A 19631-nucleotide genomic window follows, 5' to 3' on the forward strand; every position below is an offset into this window, starting at 1 on the left:
CTCCCCCCGCGGTAACCAGCTTGGGTTCAGGGACTCCGGATCAGGGAGGGAGGTGACGGTAATTCCTCCCTCCAGATGGCCGGCCCCGCTAAGCCCCTCGGCCGGGGCCGCCGTTTTAAAAACACGCCCCAATTAGCCCCCTCGTGTCCCCGTTGCTGACCTCGGCGGCCGGGGGGATTGTGGAGGATGGGCTGTGGGGGGTGGGCGGCGGGGGCGGCATCCAGAGCACCCCTCTGCCACCTGCTGCCACCCCCCTTCTCCCCTGGGGCTGCCTTCGGGGGCCTCTGTCTCCCAGGCCCCCCTTGCCCTCCCAGCCCAAGGAGGCCCCCCACGCTGACCCTGGAGCGCCCTCTCTCTCTCTCTCACACACACGGTCACCCACCCCCGTGTGCTCCCCATTTCCAGCGCGTGAGCCGGGCCGCAGAGCGCGGGACCGAGGTGCAGTCCAGGCCCTGCACCCCCCGAGCGGGCTCAGAGCCCTGGGGGTCCGGCCCGCGGGCCCGGGGCAGCCTGCCCCGCAGGGAGCACGTGCGGTGTCTGGGCCGGGGGGCCCAGAACCTTCCTTCCGCACGCAGGCCGCGGCTCTGCTGGTCAGAGGGCCCCGGCGGGGAGCGGAGTCTCTGGGTCTGTCTGGTCCTGACCGGTGACCGGGTGACCTGGGCTTCCCACAAGCCTCTCGGCCTCTCAGGCCTCCGCCCCGCCGGGTCTGAAGGTCCGGGCACGCCTAGGGCAGCCTTTGCCATGAGCGTGCCACCCCGGGAGCTCCTGGCCAGGCCCCCGGGACGGGAGCCGTGGAGGGTTCCAGAAACGGAGCAGCTCTGGAGGCGCAGCTGCTGCCAGTCGGCCCAGCTTAGAGCGGACCCGTCAGCCGGCCTCTGTCCCTACAACCCCCTCCTCCCCGGAGCCGTGCCCCCCGCCAGCCCCTCTCCTAACCCCTCTCCTAACCCCCAGGCCCGGCCCGCCAGCTTGGGCGCTGGGTGCCCCGGGCGGGTTCCCCAGCAGGAGGGGTGTGAGCGCCTGCGGCTCCTTCGGGCCTGGCTCCCAGGCAGAGCGGCTGGGGCAGCATCGCCCACCCCCGTGTTGCCCTCTCCGCCTGGACCCTCAGTCTCTCCTCGCAGGAGTCCCTCATCTTGGGGACCGGGCTGGAGCGCCAAAGAGCTCGGCCCGGAGAGGAGGAAGAAAGCTCTGGCTCCCAGGCACACCTTCAGGCAGTGCTTCCTGCCCGAGGCCCGAGGCCGGGGGCCCGCACGCCCCTCGCGGCTGCGTCCGCAGGGGCCTCGGCGAGAGGCAGCGGCGTGGCCTCTGCCCTGTGTGCCCGCCAGCCGCCCGGAGCCGGCTCTCAGGAGACCGAGGTGAGAGAGCCTCTCCGGCCTCAGCCCAGCCTCGCACCTCCACGCGGCCCAGCTGCTCACGTCCCTCCTGAGGCCGCGATGGGAGGAACCGGCACCGGAGAGGGTGCCAGGGGCCAGCGGGCTGCCTGCCTGGGCCGGGCGTGGCTCCTGGGCGTGGTGCCGGTTGGTCCAGGCTGTCGGAGGCCGGCGCCCGGGGGACCGAGGCCTGGAAGGCCCAGGCGGGAGACGGAGGAGGCCACATGGAGGGCGGAGAGTATTCGGAGGGGCCTCACAGCGCCCCCAGGTGGACCCCACACTCGGCCTCTTGGGAAGGACTGCGTTGGGGACGCCATACTGAAAAGCCACTCTGGGGAATGCTGATTCCATAGCGGCTCTCCTGGGAGAAGGGCAGGCACGGGAGCCGAGCGGGCAAAGGCAGTGAAATTGACCGTGGGCTCTGGAGACAGTAAGGTCAGGGGCACCCCTCCCCAGCTTAGCCTGTGGCAGTGCCCGGGCGACAGGTGGTGAGCCCAGGGTCAGCCCAGCAGGACCTCGGGGTCCAGGACCTGACTGACGGGCGTGAGATAACACACATGTCTGTGGCCACCAGGGTTCCTGCTGCCCCCTCTTCCCCAGGCCCCAGGCCCGTGAGCTCCTCCCATGGAGCCTCCTCTCTGGAGGCCCCTCCCTGCTCTCTGCCATCCCACAGCCAGTGTCCGAGCCTCCAGGGGGAACTTGGGCAGAGGCTGAAGGCGACCAGCCCCCCAGGCCCATCTCCCTGAGAACCTTTGCAAATGAGGACCCCACTGTGGGGGACCCACTCCCCACCCCGGGCCCAGCCAGCCGGGTGCTTCCTGCCCTCACAGGGGGCCCAGCTGGCTCGCTGGTCTCCCCCTCCCAGAGGGAGTAAGCAGGGCCGCCCCCCCAGTCCTTCCTCGTGCCCATGGAGGCCAGGAGCTGCAGGAGGCCTCCCGGGGTGCCCTGTCCCGTCCAGCCTCACACAGGGCAGTGCCCACCCCACTGGGAGGGGAGCCCCGAGTGGCTGGGGTCCAGCCCGGGAATCATTTGCTGCAGGGCACACGCTGACCCCTCCCCGGCCAGGGCCACCTGCCGTTGGCCGGAGGTGCCCGAGGCCTGGGCTCCCGGAAGTGCCCCGGCAGGGCTGGGCTCTGGCTTTGCAGAGCCTCTGCAGCCCAGCTCCCTGGTCTCCTGCCCAGGCCGCCTCTTCCCTGTGCCCAGGAGCCCGCCCTGCCCCTGCCCCTGCCCCTCCGGAGCCCCGCGGAGACCCCGCGCCACCTCCCGGACCCTCAGCCCTCCCCTCCGCCCGGCCCGCCCTCTGGCCCGCGAGGCCCGGGTCTCCCGGCCTGGCCCGGCCCCATCCCTGGCCCCTGGCTTCGGGCCGCGTTTTGCTGCCAGCGCAGGGCACCGGGAAAGTGCTGGCACTGCCAAAAACCCCGTGCGCACTACGACTCCCCAAACATCCCTTTATTTTTATTGTTCTGTTAATTACTGTTTAAACTTTAATAAGTCACTTCGTCAGGAGGGGCCCGCCGTGAGCGGCTCGGAGCGCGCACGGCCCGGAGTGACTGGGGGGTGATATAACCCTGTCTGGGATGTGGGGATGTTTAGGTTGTAACAGAAACTTGTTATTTTAATGGCGGTCGGGGGCGCTGAGCACAGAGGAGGGGGCGGTGGGCGCAGCCCCGCTGCCGGGTCTCCCCGGCCGCACGGGTGCTGCCCGCCGCTGCCCCCGGCACCCCGGGCGCCGTGGGCCCCCCGTCAGGCTCGCCCAGGGGAGGGATGCTGGGGGCCCCAGGGCGACGGGTCCTGGGCTCCTGGGCCGGCGCGGCAGGGGAGGTCCCGGGAGGAAGCGGGTCTGAGAGCGGGGCAAGCGGAGGCCGCCCTGAGGGCCGGGCCCGGGCACGGGCAGGGCCATGCCAGGCTGGACTCGGCCTGCTCACGGGTGCCACCAGGAGGGGGCCGGCACCGCCCGCCTGTGCCAGCCACGTCACCCCGCGTCACCCCCAGCAGCCGGTGCCACAGGAGGGCCCGAGGCCCGGCCGAGGCGGGCCCTGCTTAAAGGCACAGGACGGCATGGCGATGGCGCTGTGCATTGTTCGGGAGCCGCCTGAGTCCAGGTGCCCAGGGTGGTCCCCGAGGCTGGACGCCGTCCCAGAGACGGGTGGGGAGGGGCTCCAGGCGGCTGCTGGGAGCCAGGGCCGGCCCTCTCTCGGCCCTCAGCACCGCCTCCCCCACCCCACTCCCCAGGAGGAGGGGTGCAGGGTGAAAGGTCGTGGCAGTAGGGCGTCCCCAGGACTGGGCATGGACCACGAGTTCTCTTCCTCACAGGCCTGGCTCCTCCTCAGGGACGCAGGGACATGGCAGCGGCAGGGGTGATGGTGGCCGGGCCACCCGTCTACCCCAGGGGCATCCCTTCCTGGAGCTGCTCCCAGAGGTGACCCCGGAGGGGCCTTCCCCCGCCCGGTGGGTCTGAGGACGGGACTCGGGGTGCTGGGCCCACTTCCCTGCTTTCCTCCTTCGCCTGCACTCGGTCCGTCCATCTGTCCGTCCACCCCAGAGCTGACGCCTGCTCTGTGCCAGCAGGGGGGAGAAATGAAGGGCCCATTCTGGGCGGGGGCGGGGGAGTGTGAAAGGGTTGGGGCATGACCAAGGGGCCCAGCCCCTGCCCGCCCGGTGCCCCCTCCTCCCGCCCCGGCCTGTGGGGCCCCGGGGTCAGGGCCGGCTCCCCGGAGCCGGAGAGCCGAGCCCCCCAGATGGCAGCGGCGCGGCCGCGAATCGCTGAGGTTTTCCTTTTCCGAGCAGCGCGTTTCCCTAAATTGTCTTTGACTGCGTGCATGGGTAATGAAAGTTTATGCCCTTGTTAAAGGACACGGCCGGTTCCAGTCAGAACTGGGCTGTCTCCCTGCCAGCCCGCCCCCACCCGGGCCGGAGGGCGAGCGTGTGCACAGCGTGTGCACAGCGTGTGCACAGCGTGTGCACGTGCACGGGAGAGCCAGCCCACTCCCCCCCACCCCCCCGGGGTGAGAAGGCTGTTAGGGGAAGGGAGAGGAGGGGACGGGGGAGCCAAAGGGAGAAAAAAATATTCCATATTTGTGTAAGTTGCTTTAAAAGCATTTTATCATGTCATAAAGAAGGGAAAGTACTCTCAGAAATTGATCCTCTCCGCCAGCCCATTGGACAGAAGGACGTGGGGATGTTAATGGCCATCCTGCTCCGGGGTGGCTTATTAAAAAATTTATACATAAATGCTTAAAATTGCATAAATTATTTAGAAAAAACCAACAAAGTAAGCAATTTGAATTCCCTCTTTTCCTCCCCCCTCCGCCCGGTCCCGCGTCTGCGTCCCCCCCTTTTCCGGCCCCGCATCCGGGGGCCTCCATCCCCGAGAGCATCTGTCCCTCCTCGGGGCTCCCCGCTCCGCCCCCTCCCCGCCGGCCGCCCTGCCCTCCGCGGGGGGCTCCCCGCCTCACCCACAAATTAACGCCTCGGCCAGCCCGCCGCCCCGCACGCACAGGCGCCCGCGCTAATAAAAACACCGCTAATAATGCCCCGAATCGCGGGATTAAATATTAAGGCCGGAGGAGGCGAGCGCGGAGCGGGGCCGCCCGGCCGCCACTGCCGCCGCCGCCGAACTTGGAGCTGATGAGTGTGCCTCTCGCAGGCGTGGAATGTCACCCACACATCCCGGAGCCCGGAGTGGGGAGTTTTATGATGGTTTTTCATTGATTTGTTTCCCCAGCGCAGCTGCCGACCTCTATTGAGGGACAAACATAATCAGCGCTGACGCAAATTAGATGGTTATTCGTTTTGAAAATTGACAGAAAAACAATAAAAAAGATGAAATGCTCCCAAATCAATAGATATAATGAAATTCAAATAATCCGAGAGATGAGGTCTCCATGGCAACTGATAATGTGGAAAAGAAAACAATTTAATAAAGGACAGACACACTTTGAAAACAGATTGGGCCCGGGGAGGGGGGCGGGCGGCGGGCGGGGGCGGGCAGCGCGGCGGGCGAGTGAAGGATCACTGTCCGTCCCAAGGACACCCGCCATAATTAAGCGAGGCTTTCGGCCCCAGAAAGTGCAGATTCAGGTTTTAATACACAAAATTATTTCAGGAGCAGTGAATCGGAAAGTCGTTTGTAATGACCTTCCTGAGAGGCCCGGGCGCGGGGCCTGCCGGCGGCGGGGCGGCCTGGCCGGCTGAGTTATGGCATATTTGTGTTTTTATAGTGCGGCGGGGAGGGGCGGGGGGAGGGGGAAGGTTAAACAGTATTTACAGCTCAGTTGTTTTCCGAGAGGAGAGAGGAATAGAGTTCACCGGGAGACGCAGCGGGCGGCGGCGGGGAGCGGGGAGGCCGGGGGCGAGGGGGACTGGCCTTGGGGACCCAGGAGGGACCCCGGGAGAGGCCGGGGGCACCCGGAGCCGCCTCCCCGCCCCAGTTCCCGGCGGGGTCGTCCGGGCCCGGGCCCTCTGGGGCTGGGGGAGCCCGGGTCCCGCGCTCCGGTCACACCCGAAGGGACAGGCAGGGCCTCCAGAGCCGCTGCGGAGGTGGCTCCGGCACTGCCCTCCTTGGCTGCGCCCCTCCTGTCTCTGCCGGCCGCCGGCCGCCGGCCCCTCCTCCGGCAGGGCTGCCCTTGGGAGGGCCGTGCCGAGTCCCGGTGTGCCCGGCCGTGGGCAGGCGGGCAGGGACGTGGGACAGCGTCGGCCCCGTTGCCGTGGCTGCAGCCGGCAGCTCCCTGCCCGTCTCCTTGGCTTCCCTTCCAGCCGAGGGCTCCCCTCGGGCACGGCACAGGGAGCACCGCACCGGGAGCACCGCACGGGGGAGCGTGGGCCCTGTGGGCTTGGCAGAGGCCAGGGCCACGGAGCAGGACGGGGACCAAGCAGAGCCCCTCGCCCGGGCAGGACAGCTGGGCACCGAGGGCTCTGTCTCCCCTTCGGCCACAGCAGCCGTGTCTGGGCCGCTGCGGTGCCAGTCTCCGGGCCGCTCTGCGTGTGCACGTGTGACTGACCGGGCTGCACACACAGCCGCCTGCGCGTGTGCATGGGCCGCTCTGCGTGTGTGCGTGTGACTGACCGGGCTGCGCACACACAGACGCCTGCGCGTGTGCACAGGCCGCTCTGCATGTGCACGTGTGACTGACCCGGCCGCACACACACAGACGCCTGCGCGTGTGCACGGGCCGCTCTGCGTGTGCGTGTGTGACTGACCCGGCTGCGCACACACAGACGCCTGCGCGTGTGCACGCGCGGGGCCGGGTGTGCGGAGCGGCGTGCGTGCGTGCTTGAAGCCTCCCCTGGGTGGTAACTCTCTCTCCCCTTCCTGTTGGGCTGTGACCTGGGGAGATTGATAGCCAGCCTGTGCGGTGGATGCTAGCAGTTCCCCTGATTTATAGAGTTACTTACGCTAAGTGAGGCCACTTAGACGCATCTGGATAGTAAACCTTTTAACTGGACTAAAAAGTCATAATAAATAAATAAATAAACAAAAAGGGGCGAGCAGGGCCCAGCGGGCGCCCCCAGCGTGGAGCTGTTGGGGATCAGGAGACCTGGGCGAGAGCCCTGGGGGAGCCGGGACCCCTCCTCCCGCCCGCGGAAGCTGGGGGTGGGATAGGGCCAGAGGGAAGGCCCCCCACCCCCCACGGGGATTCCATCCTGTTTGGGGGGGGGCTGTTGGGATGGAGATGGGCTATGTACTGGGGGAAGGGGGGGAGGAGAAAGGGGGGAGCGTGCGGGGGAGCAGGGACCATAGCCAGTGTTTTGGGGACCCCTCCTCCCTGCCCACACTCCCAGCTCCTGGGCACCCAGTTCTCCACCACAGTGATTTTCTTAAAAATATATTTTATTGATTTTTTACAGAGAGTAAGGGAACAGGAGAGAGAGCTAGAAACATCGATGAGAGAGAAACACAAATCAGCTGCCTCCTGCACACCCCCCACTGGGGTTGTGCCCACAACCAAGATACATGCCCTTGACCAGAATCGAACCTGGAACCTTTCAGTCCACAGGCCAAGGCTCTATCCAATGAGCCACACCGGTCAGGGCTCCACCACAGAGATTTTTGCTGGTAATGATCCGAGCATCACCTCTCATCCCAGTTACACAGTCCGCCCTCGCCGGGTCTGCTCAGAGGGTAATGTCAGCCCGCCCGCAGACGAAAGGGTCCTGGGTTCGATTCCAGTCAAGGTCATGAACCTCCATGGCAGGCTCGATCCCCGGTCCTGGTTGGGGCGCAGGCAGGAGGCAGCCCATCGATGTGTCTCTCTCACATGGATGTTTCTCTCTGTGTCTCTCCCCGTCCCTTCCCCTCGCTCTACACATCGACGGGAAAACGCCCTGGGGTGAGGGGTGAGGATGCACCGAAGTCCATGGTTAATGAACCAAACGGCCCACGGGACAGGCGGTCTTGCCGGCATCGTGTCCTCAGGACCGGCCGTGGACGGTGCCCGGCGAGGGTGACGGGGGCGCGCACACAGGCACCGCACCGGCAGAGGCTGTGGCCCGCCCGTGCCGGTTCGTGGGGGGCGCAGGGCGGAGGCCCCCGCGTTGCCGCCCCTGAAGGGGAGGGAGGCTGTGGGAGGCGGGTGGGGGGGTCTCGGGCCCTGACCTTGGAGGCCGGAGCTCAGCGGTAGGAGTCTGGGTGACCGTGGGCGGGGACCAGCCTCGCTGCCTCTGTCCTTTCGTCGGGATGGACAGGACGGTGGCCACGTGGGGACGTGGGGACCACGGAGGAGGCACTGACCCGCTCTGCTCCGTCCCCTGTGCCAGGGAGGTGCCAGGCGGGTGCCAGCCACCCCATCGCTCCAGGCGGGCGGGCCAGGGCGGCCACCAGGTGACCGGGCCGGTGGGCACTGGACCCCCCCCGGGGGCCGCGCCTGGCCCTGGCCTCCCCCCTCCTGATGTACAGCGGGCAGGAGGCTGCCGAAGGGGACTGCATCCTTAGGAAGAAATATGCCCTCATTTTTCTTAAACACCGTTTCCACTGAGTGAAATGTTTAGAAGGGACGCGCGGGGAGAACTTTATTTCCTCCGGGGAGCTCGGAGCCACAGGCAGGGCCCATAAAGCACGCGGAGCCGCGGCTGACAGGCCGCCCGGCCGAGCGCATCACTCACGGCCGAGGCCGGCGGGACGATGGGCCGAGCGGGGCCCCGGGCCCCGGAGCCCGGGCGGGGAGGCCTGGCCCGACCGGGGAGGCGGCGGAGGTGTCTCAGCCACCCCAACACCCAGGCCCCCCAGAGGAGGGTGAGGGCCGGCGCCGGGCCCCCTCACCCGGACTGGCAGGAGCTGGGCCGCCCGGCCTTCGGGGGAGCGGCGGCGCTGCCAGCATGACCCTTCTCCTGGGCCCTCCCTTCCCGGGTTTCTGAAGCCGGCTGATTTGAATATTTATAAATATCAGTAAATTATTTATTGTAGCAATCTGCTGCTCCATTCTACCCGTCGCAGTTAACACTTTAGGGGCTCCGTGCTCCGGGAGCCGGGAGTGGGGGCGTGGGAAGGGGAGGACACGGAGGCCCAGGACTTCGGGGAGCCCCCCCCCCCCCAGTGGCTTCGTGGGGCCATCACGGCGCCCCGGCTCCTGGCTGTGCCCGGCCTCGGTGACCTCGGGCTCCAGGGTCAGTTTCCTCCCTTTCGGAGGGGGCCCCGCCTGCACCTGCCACGCCGGCTCCCCACGGGGCTTGTGAGCCAGGGCCTCGCGGGGCCGGCCGGTCCCTCTCACCCTGCAGGTCAGACGCCAGAGCTGCCTGCCCAGGGCTGGCGGGGCCTGGAGCCTGGGCGGGAGGGAGGGAGGGAAGGTCAGACCCCGGGAGCCTGGGAGCGGCCAGTTGTCACCGAGGCGGCCTGCCCAGCCCTGCCCTCCGGCCGCTCTTTCCTCCCGACCTCTCTGCCCTCTCGCCTCGGGAGCTCGTGCCCAGACCTGGCCCCACGCCGGCCTGCCTTCCCCCTCGCACCCGGCTGCCTTCCCCCGGTCCAACAGGCACCCTCGCCCCTTCCGGTCCGGTGCCCTTCCACAGGCAGACAGGCTGTCCGGGGCCCAGAGTTAGCGAGGGGCCGAGCCAGGCTTCGAACTCACGACGCCTGGCCCCAGAGGCCAGGCCGTAACTACGGTGCTGTGCCACCTCCCTGGGCTCGCCCGGCCGTCTCTGAGCCACGGGCCGGGCCCGCACAGCTGCCCGCCCTCCCCTCGCGGCGCCCGTCCCGGTGAGCGGCACGGAGCCCCCGCCCCGGCCGGCCGCCCCCTGGGCAGCATTGTTCCCAGAGGAAGGCCCAGTGTAAATAGAGCGCGGCCCCCAGCCGGGGAAGGAGATGAAAGGGGCAGTGACAGGCCCGGGGACGGATGGCTTCCTCCCATTGAGGCCTGGCCGCGGCGTTTATGTTTTGGGGAAGAACGCCGGGGAGTGTTTACATGCACGGGAGCCTGGGGTCAGGCCACGAGGGGGGCAGTCTGCAGGGTCCCGGGGCCCTGAGGGGCGAGGGAGGGCGGGTGTGCAGGCAGCTCGGACCCCAGCCCTTCCACCCCCACCTGCCGCCCCGGCCTCGCACGCGTTTCCACTCTGAGGAAGGCCAGTTCCCGCCCCCAGCCCCCCCCCCCCCCCGCCCTGCACCCCCGGCCCACGCACCGCCTCCACCTCCGCCCCCGGGACCCGCAGTGGAGTCAGAGGGAGGGCAACATCTGGAAGGCAGGTGGGCTGGGGCAGAGCGGCAGCTGGAGGGCAGGTGGAGGGGGCGGAGGTGGAGCAGAGAGGCCTGCAGGCGGGGCGAGGGGTTGGCCTAGGTGCACAGCTGCACCGCAGCTGGTGGGGCCCAGGAGGGACCCAGCCAGGCGCACGGTGGAGATGGGGAGAGGGGTGGGCAGGGCGGGGTGGGCCCGCGTGCCCGGAGGCTCCAGGATGGGTGGGGGCCCAGGAGGGGGGTGGGTGTCACCAGCAGCCAGGGCAGCCCTGGGAGCCTCTGCTTCCCTCTTCCTCGGGATAAATATTTATAGATTCATTTGCCGTCTGCCATACACACTTGGCTGCTTACCTCCCGGTAAAAATAGAGCAGGCTTCCCCACGCCGCCCGCCCGGTCCCCGCCGGGCAGGGGCCGAGGGGACCAGGTGAGCCGTCCTGTGCTCAGAGGCCGCTGGAGGAGGCTTGGTGTCCCGGCGCCGGCGGCCGGCCCGGCGGTTGGGTGAGACGTGCGAGTAGGGCCCGTCTCGGGGCTGGAGAAGGAGCCCCTGTCGGGCTCGGAGACGTGGACAGACACGGGGAGCGGGAGGCTGAGTGTCAGCCTTGGCCCTGACGCCGGGCTGGGCGGGGCTGGGCTGGCTGGGACCCCCAGGCCCCACCAGGATCTGGGGTCCCGGGGCATCGCCTGTATTGGGGGGACCGTCATCCATGTGTACCAGCCGGGCCTCCTGTGGGCAGGCACAGGTGGGGGCGTCCCTGCCTGGCCCTTCTCGGGGGCCGAGGTGGGGTGTTCAGGGTGCGGATGGCAAAGCCTCCTCCCGGCGTGGCCGGGAGCAGAGCCCCTCCCCTCGCGTAGCCTCTGACCTCTGTGGAGACACAGACGGAGCCCTGACGTCGAGACGCTTCCGGGGGCGGCTGGGCCCGTGGGTCTGTCGTGGCCACCGCCCTGCCCCTGCTCTGCCACGGGGACACCCAGGAGGAGGGGCTTTGCGGATGGATGGATGGATGGACGGGCAGGCAGGCAGGCGCACCCCTGTTGGCCTTTGAGGCGGGTCCCAGGTCGCATGGGGAGCTGGGTTGCCATGTGCCACCTGGGTGGGCAGTAGCCACGGGAGGCGGCTGGCGGCAGGCAGCTCCGTGAGACTTGGGGGTTTTCGTATTGGGCTGTCGTGTTTGGGGATGGGGCGCTGCTCCTGCGCCTTCTCATCTGGGAAGCGGGGCCAGCCAGGCCTTCCTGGTCCCGGCAGAGGGGGGGTCCCGTGGCCCTTGGAGGGGCCGGGGGAGCTCTGCCCTCGGACTGAGGCCAGAGGAGGTGGTAGGCAGTGTCCGGAGGGGACACGCGGGGCCAAGAGGACCCAGAGGGAGAGGCTGGAGCAGCGGAGGCTCAGGCTTTCTGTGGGCAGAGGCCAGAGTCGGCGGGGCCGGGGCCCGGGGGGCCAGGCAGAGGAGGGCCTGGGAGAGATGCCCAGGTGGGGACAGGTGCCGACCGGGGCTGCTGGGACAGGAAGGCACGGGGCTGCCCGGCTGCTCCCGGCTCTCCGCTGTCCCCTCGCCCGTGGACCGTGCAGTAGCCGCTCCCCAGGGGAGCCAGGCTGCTGGCCCGGCCGGCTCGGCCCCACGCCCAGCTCTCAGTGCGCCTCCTTTATAGGAACGGGCCTGGCCGGCCGGCCTCTCAGAGGAGGTGCTAGGAAGTGCCTCCAGGAACCGGTGCTGGGAGGAGACTGCCCCTCGTGCTGGAGGAGCCGCTCATTCATTCATTCATTCATTCGTTCATTCCCAAAACCCTCAGACCAGCTGGCATGTGCCCGGGTCCGAGCCAGGCTGCAGGATGGAGCGATGGCGAGCGTGGCCTCCACAGCTCAGCCTCGTGAGGGGCTCATGCATGCACCGGGGTTCAGTCTCAGCGCAGCGTGGCCAACCTTTGGCTGTTGAGGTGGGTGGCTGTGCCTGACCTCTGACCTCTCTCTCTCTCTCTCTCTCCACCCTCTGCAGCTGAAGGCACCCGGTGCACCGACCCGCCCGCAGGCAAGCCCGCCGCCATGGCGGCCAAGCGCAAAGGCGGCCTGAAGCTCAACGCCATCTGCGCCAAGCTGAGCCGCCAGGTGGTGGTGGAGAAGGGGGCAGAGGCCGGCGCCCGCGCGGAGGGCAGCCCGCGGAGGCCCCAGGACAGGGAGCGGGGCGGCCCCGAGCCCGGGGCGGCCCGGGGCGCCCGCAGCGAGGAGGACAAGCGGCGGGCGGTGATCGAGAAGTGGGTGAACGGGGAGTACAGCGAGGAGCCCGCGCCCGCGCCCCTGCTGGGCCGCCCGGCCCGCGAGGGCCCCGAGCTGCCGCCCGAGGGCGTGTACATGGTGCAGCCCCGCGGCTGCAGCGACGAGGAGGACCCCGGCGAGGAGCCCAAGGACGGCGCCGCCGAGAGGGACGCCGACAGGCCGGCCTCCAAGGACGGCGGGGGCCCCGGCGCCAGGCAGCCCGCAGGTGGGTATCAGGGACCCCTCGATAGGCGTCACCCCGAGAGGAGGCCAGCAGGAAGGGGGGGGGCATGTCCACCGAACATGCTCACTTGGCTCACCCCTTTTTTTATAGTTAGTTACTTTTATTTTATTTATTTATTTATATTTTATTGATTTTTTTACAGAGAGGAAGAGAGAGAGAGAGAGAGGGAGAGTTAGAAACATCAATGAGAGAGAATCATCCATCAGCTGCCTCCTGCACACCCCCCGCTGGGGATGTGCCCGCAATCAAGGTACATGCCCTTGACGGAATCAAACCCGGGACCCTTCAGTCCACAGGCCGAGACTCTATCCACTGAGCCAAACCCTTTCCGCACTTCCGTTCACTCTTGTTCCAAATATTGGCGCCTGGTTCCCGGGAGGACACCCGCGGAGAGGGGGCTGGGTGGAGCCGAGCTCCAGAAGGGGAGGCCCGCCGGGCGGGATCTGAGTGAAGCCGGGGTGAGAGGGCCCGGGCCTGGCAGGCAGCTCCCCCGTGTGTGAGCGGGGCTGGGCGGGGGCTGCCGAGCGCCCAGCGGGTCTTCGGGAAGCCATGCGCGGACGGACAGACGGGAGGACAGGCAGGCGGGAGGACGGACAGCGTGTGGGTGGACAGCTACACGCGTGTGCGGAGAGGACCGGGTGGGGACACAGCGCGGAGCACGTGCCCCCATGGGGGTTTCCCGCGCGGCTGTCGGACAGGCCTTCCTCCCCGCCCACCTCCTCCCTCCCGGGACCCGGCCAGGACCCCTCACACAGGGCCCGGGGCCTCGGGGGGCCCTGCCCGGACGTGTCCTCTGGCCGACCCCTCCCACGAGGGGGCGGAGGCCCGGCTCCCGCTGACGGCTCCTCGTCCTGGGAGCAGCCTGACCTCCTCCTGCTCCGGGGGAGGGCGGGGGGCCCCCAGGACGGAGCCCCGGGATGTGGGCTCTCGCTCGGCTCCCCAGCCTCCTCCCCGGCCCGCCCGTGCCTGGTGCCGAGCCGCCCCCGCCCGCGCCCCTGCCCCCTCCCCCCACCCCGCAGTGAGGGGCACGTCCCCTCCCGGCGCAGCCACGTAATTATGCATATAAGATATAAACAGAGCTGTTTAATTATCCTTCGCCACATCAGTGACAGAGTAATTAACAAACATTGCAAGATCAATGAGGAAAAGTGTGACCTTCAGCTTCCTCCGATAGGGAAGCCCTTCCTCCCGACGCAAGGTGATTGCGGGCCGAGGGGGGGGGCAGGGACGGCCGTCTCTCAGGTGCCCGGCTCCTCCCCGCCCGGCTCCGTCCTGCCGGCCCTGGGACCTCGGCCTCCTGCCTCCTGGCTCTGGCAGGGGGGCCAGTGACGGGGCGGGGCGGAGGCACCCGTGGTCCGTGGCCCAGGCCTCTCCCCCGGTCTGCGGCCCCGTGGGACTCCGGGTGGCCGTGCGAGCGCCCGGGGCTGAGCTGCCCACGGTGGGCTGCGCCCGGGCCACCCTCTCCGCTGACCTTGGGACCCGGGCCCGGCCCCTCCCCGTCTCAGCCGCCGGCCCTCAGAGCCTGTCTCCCTGCCATATATAGCGAGGGCTCCGCTGCCTCCGGCTATTTTTAGGCTCTTTCCCTGGTCCCTGAGCCTCGGAATCTGACAGCAAGAGCCCACTCCTCCCAGGCCAGGCGCGGCCCCACGGAGCTTACGACAGGACTGCAGCCCACCGGCCGCTGCCCCCCTCACCCCCAGCCCCAGGGACAGCTGTCTGTGGGCCCTGCCCGCCTCAGGGGCTGCCCAGGACTGTCTCTCCGCACCTGGTGGGGCCCTGTCCTCCCAGGCCTGCTCCTCCCTCCCCCGAGCTCAGAGCCTCTCTGCCCGGCTGGCTGGGTTTGCTCTTGTGCCCAAGCCCAGTCTTGCCCTAGAAGACCGCCTCCAGGTGGCCTGAGACCTCCAGCCCTGGCAGGTGGGCGCGGGACCTGGAGGAGACACACACACGCACACGCACACACACACCCGCCTGCCCCGGTGCCGAGTCCTGCGCCTCCCACCCTGTCTTCCCCTGACTGTGCCTCCAGGCCCGCAGCCTGGGGTCCTTCCATGCTGGGTGTGCCTGGGTGTGCGTGCCTGGGTGTGCGGGCTCTGACACGAGTGGGGAGAACACAGATGCCCCCGAGGCCCTGTGGTCTCACCCACCCCCGGTTCCGGGCAGAGCACAGAGTAGGGAAGGAGTGTCCTGTGCGAGCTGAGGGGTCACCTGGCTGACGGGGGTGGGTGGGAAGGGCGGGTGTGGAAGGGCGGGGTCTCCAGAGAGAGCCCCGGGGAGGATCGGATCACCCCCTCCGCACCCTGAGGCGGGCCTCGGGCGCTGGGCGTGGGTGGGGGGTCTGTGTACGTGTGTCTCTGAGTCGGAAAGGGGTGGCCAGCGTGTGTGCACGTGGTCCCTGTGGGGGGTGCTCGGGTTCTCCGTGTCCCTGGCGTGGACTCGGGGGGGCAGAGACGGGTCACACCTGGGCCTGTGCCCTCTCAGGCCCTGACCCCTCGGGCGGCCACCTGTGCATGAGTGAGTGACCAGCGGACTCAGCCAGTGTCTGGGATCCTTAGGAATCGGGGGTTCTGGGCGGGGCCGTGAGGCCAGGTCCTCCGGGGGTTAGGTCCTGTGGGTCCGTTTGTGGGGTTCGGGGAGGCTCCGTCCTGGGGCAGGCTCTGCCAGGCGCACCCCACCCCCACCCCCAGAGGCCCCTCAGCCGCAGGCCACGTCCCACCTGCCCCGGCCCAGGCCCGGGCCCCCCGCCCGAGGCCGGCCGGGACCTGCCTCACTTCCAGGAAAACGGCTTCTCCTTCGTATGAGGCCAAGGCGAGAGCGGAGACGTTTATGAAACTTTGTTTAATGTACTGAAAAGCCATCGGCCAGAACATTTAGGAAATTGATTTTCCTGGCATTGATGAACTCGTTTTATTTTACCCCAGTATTAATTACTTTTTTTTTTAAACAAATTAATTTAAGAGTCGTAAAACCTAACAAGTGAGCCAAACGCCCGTAGATCATGTCCCGCTCCGCCCCTCCCCGCCCCGGCCCCCTCCACACCTGCCCCTCGGGGGGGGGGGGGGGCTCCTGTCCCTGCCCCCTCCCCCGCTCCCGCCCCGCACTGACCGCCCCCCCCCCCCCCCCCCCGCCCGCCGCAGGAGAGGCCTCCTCACTGCGGGACTACGCGGCCTCCACCATGACCGAGTTCCTGGGCATGTTCGGCTACGACGACCAGAACACGCGGGACGAGCTGGCCCGGAAGATCAGCTTCGAGCGGCTGCAGGCGGGCGCCGCCCCCGAGGCCGCCGCCTCCGCGCAGCCGGCGGGCGAGGACGCGCTCAGCAAGCGGGCGCGCTTCTCCAAGTACGAGGAGTACATCCGCAAGCTCAAGGCCGGCGAGCAGCTGTCCTGGCCGGCCCACGGCACCAAGGCCGAGGGGCGCGCCGCCGGCAAGGACCCGGCCGCCGGCCCCCTGCCCGGCCTGCGGCTGCCCGGCCACCCGGCCCCGCACCTGGAGACCAAGGCCACCATCCTGCCGCTGCCCTCGCACGGCGGCGTGCCCATGCAGGGCCTGGTGGCCCGCGCCTCCAAGTACGACTTCTTCATCCAGAAGCTGAAGACCGGCGAGCACCTGCGGCCGCAGAACGGCGGCACCTACAAGAAGCCGTCCAAGTACGACCTGGAGAACGTCAAGTACCTGCACCTGTTCAAGCCGGGCGAGGGCAGCCCCGACATGGGCGGCGCCATCGCCTTCAAGACGGGCAAGGTGGGCCGCCCCTCCAAGTACGACGTGCGGGCCGCCCCGAAGCCCAGCCCCGCCGCCAAGGCGCCGCCCGCGCCCGGCCTGGCCCCCGCGCCCCTCGCCGGCGTGCCCGGCGCGCCCGGAGCGCCCAGCGCCGCGGGGCCCGGGCCCGAGCCCCCCGCCTCCCTGCCCTTCAACGCGCCCGAGTACCTGAAGTCCACCTTCTCCAAGACGGACTCCATCACCACGGGGACCGTGTCCACCGTCAAGTAAGGCCGCCCCTCCCTGCCGCCTGCCCCTCCCACCCCCCTCTCCCCCCCCACCCCCAACCCCACCTCCCGGCCATGGCCCTGCCTCTGTGGACACACTCTTACACTCAGGCACATCAGCTGTGCACTCACGCACGCCAGGATCCTCACGCATGTGCTTCGGCTCACACATGTGTGCTCACGTGAGCACACATTCACGCTTGTCCCTCTGCCCGCCTGAGCGCTCATGCCCAGTTCAGGGGCCCACCCCGCACACCACACGTCCTGTGTGCACACATGCCTCGCCCCGGGCCCTTCTGTGCATGTGCTGTCCGCTGACACACATGCCCCCTGCGCCCGGCGGCCTGTGTGCCTGTCACAGGCTTTCCCTCCTGCCACCCCCGGGGCCACATCAGACTGAGGGAAGCCGGCTCTGGGTGGTGGCTCCGGAGCCCAAGCTGGTGGCCGCGGCTCCCGGGCCCGGAGCCTGGGCCACAGGGAAGGCAGCGAGAGGAGGCAGGAGGCTGGGGAGAGTCGGGGGGCACGCTCAGCGCTCACCCCCAGGCCGGTGGTTTCCAGCTGCTGCGCCCCAAGAACTTTTAAAAACATGCCCTGCCTGAGCCTTCGGTCGGGAGCACTGACCTCTCTCCCCTGAGGCTGTCAAATAAAAAGACGGCAGCAGCCAGCACGGTAGTCGTGGTGTGAAATAAGTCAAAGTGCTGCCTGTGTTTTTGTGTCCGATCGGCCAGAAGCATCCTTTGGGGTGAGCCGCGGAGTTCTGGGAGGAGGTTTGTGTGCCCTGAGACGGAAAGGCCGAAGCCGTTGCCCCAGCCGGCGGGGAACTGACTGGCTACGGGCGGCGGGGCCGACCGAGACCCTCTCCCCCGAGATGGGGCCACACACCAGGAGGCAGAGCTGCCCCTTCCCCTGGGGACCCCCTGGGGTGCCCGCCCCCCTCCTCCGCCAGCAGCTTCCTGACCCCCGGGCCCAGCTTCTGAGGCTTCTGCCAGGCAGACCAGGCCAGGCCCGTGCCCGAGGCGGGCCCCCGGCCCTGCCTCCGGGACGCCTGGCTGGGCCTACGCTCACCGACCCCCAGCCAGGCGTCTGCCCTGGGCCTCGCCAGCCCCACCCCGGGGGCCTCGGGCACCGAGCGGGGAGAGCAGGGCCAGGCCCGGGCAGGGAGCCGCTCCCGGACGCTCCTGGGCCACGAGGCCGCCCCGGCCCGCTAACCGGCTGTGCCCTGTGTCTCTCACCAGGAACGGACTGCCCACAGATAAACCAGCTGTCACCGAAGATGTAAACATTTACCAGAAATATATTGCCAGGTAGGCCCCTGGGAGGAGATGGGTCCGGAGAGCAGGTGAGGGGGGTGGGGGGGCGCCAGGAATGCCAGGGGACCATATGTCCACCATACGTCCACCCCACCACGCGTGCCGAGGTGCCCGCTGCCCCCGGATCCCCACACACTCCTGCCCCGTCTCGGAGGCCCGCCCCCGGGGTGTGATCCCGGCCGCAGGCCCTTAAGCAGCTTACACCCCAGGCAGGACGGGTTCCTGCGGGGGCCCAAGGGCAGGGCCTGGCCACGGGTGAGCGTAGGGCCCCCCTGGGTGGGTGTGGGCCACTGGGACTGGCCAGAACGCAGCCCGGGCCAGGCCTTGGCCCTCACCCCCACCCCACCCCGACTCCAGACCTGCCCCCTACGTCCTTCAGGCAGCAGGACGGAGGTAACCTCCCCCTCAGCAGACCCCGAGCCAGGCCCTGGCCGCCAGCGCCTGCGGGGGCAGCACACGGCGGGGCCGGGCCCCGGCAGCTGCCTTTCTGCTGATCTTCCGGGTTCCCTCTCTGTCTGCAGCTTCGCTCTGCTCTCTTTCATTATTATTATTATTATTATTATTATTATTGTCATTATTATTAGCGCCTCAGCAGATGGCCCTTTGGCAGCTTCGGCTTAAATATTTATTTGCAAGTGGTTCCCCCCGAACAAGGGGGCCTCGGCCCCTCCGTCCCTCCCTCTGTCTCTGGCTGTCCGGCTGGGCGGCGGAGAGCCTGCCTCCTCCCGCGGTTGCCATGGCGTGATCTCCCCAGGGTGGCCGTCCCCGGGCGGGAGCCACGCCCGGCGCCCTCGGGGCCTGGAGCCGGCACAGGCACGGGGTTTCCTGGGGGGGAGGGGGGGCCGTGGCCAGGCGGGGGCTCGGGCTTCAGAGCCCGCTGCGGCGTATGCACCAGGCCCCGGGAACCAGACAGATGCTGCGCTTTAAAAATTCATAACGCTGTCCCGTTTCAAGTGTCAGGAAAGCCCAGGGCAGAGAGCCGGCAGCATCTCCGGGCGAGAGAGCCCTGGCCCGGCTCGGCCGGGGTCCCCGCACCTGGCCCAGTGCGGGCGGGAGGCAGCACCTGCACAAAACCGCCCGTCTCATCCCACCCCACCCCGTCCCACCCCTCTCTGCTCTGGCCTTGGGCTGCCCCAGCTCCTCGCTCTCCCCATGGGTGCCAGGCCCCGGCGCCTCCCCTGGCTCTCACGCCCAGGGCAGAGGGACCCCCGGGCAGACGGCGCTAGGCTTCCCGATGGCTCCATCCCTTGTCCGGCCTCCTCGGGCCTCCACCCCTCCCCCCGCAGGCCACCTCTGCCCTCCACACCCCACCCAGGGCCCGGGCACCTCTCCCGCTGCTCAGGCCCGGAGAGTCTGAGCCGCCCCCTCCCCGCAGGTTCTCGGGCAGCCAGCACTGCGGCCACATCCACTGCGCCTACCAGTACCGCGAGCACTACCACTGCCTGGACCCCGAGTGCAACTACCAGGTGAGGCCCCGGGCACCGCCTGCCCCTGTGCCGACGGCCCGGGAGCCCCTCCAGCGGGGGCGGGAGCTCAGGGCTGCCCCAGCAGCCTGCACTCAACTCCGGGAGGCAGTGAGCCCGGAGGACCGCCGGCCTGTCCACGCACCCGGACCCCTGCCCGCGGGCATCTCGTAGGATCTGCAGCCATCTGCAGCCGGGTGCTAACAACTCCAGTGCCCATCCCCTGAGCCTGCCTGCACCTGGGACTGGGCCGGAGCCCAAGCACCTTATTTAATTGACTTTCCTGGGGAACTAGGAGGTTGGCGTTACTGCCCCATTTTACAGGTGGTAACACTGAGGCTCAGGTACATTGTCA

At 68.6% G+C, this 19631-nt stretch overlaps 1 protein-coding gene across 4 annotated transcripts in view; it reads left to right on the top strand.

Moving 5' to 3' along the window:
• The window catches only part of CASZ1 (castor zinc finger 1), a 150436-nt gene that overhangs the window by 109393 nt on the left and 21412 nt on the right, over window positions 1-19631 (top strand). For all 4 annotated transcript variants that reach the window (XM_084875272.1, XM_084875273.1, XM_084875271.1 and 1 more), the window contains 4 exons: window positions 12016-12498; window positions 15651-16503; window positions 17739-17807; window positions 19189-19279. In XM_084875272.1, the coding sequence (XP_084731398.1) occupies window positions 12016-12498; window positions 15651-16503; window positions 17739-17807; window positions 19189-19279 (1496 nt within the window). The remainder of the gene's footprint in view (window positions 1-12015; window positions 12499-15650; window positions 16504-17738; window positions 17808-19188; window positions 19280-19631) is intronic.

Source organism: Pipistrellus hanaki, assembly GCF_964339955.1.
Source record: "Pipistrellus hanaki genome assembly, chromosome: 2".
NCBI classification, from domain to species: domain Eukaryota; kingdom Metazoa; phylum Chordata; class Mammalia; order Chiroptera; family Vespertilionidae; genus Pipistrellus; species Pipistrellus hanaki.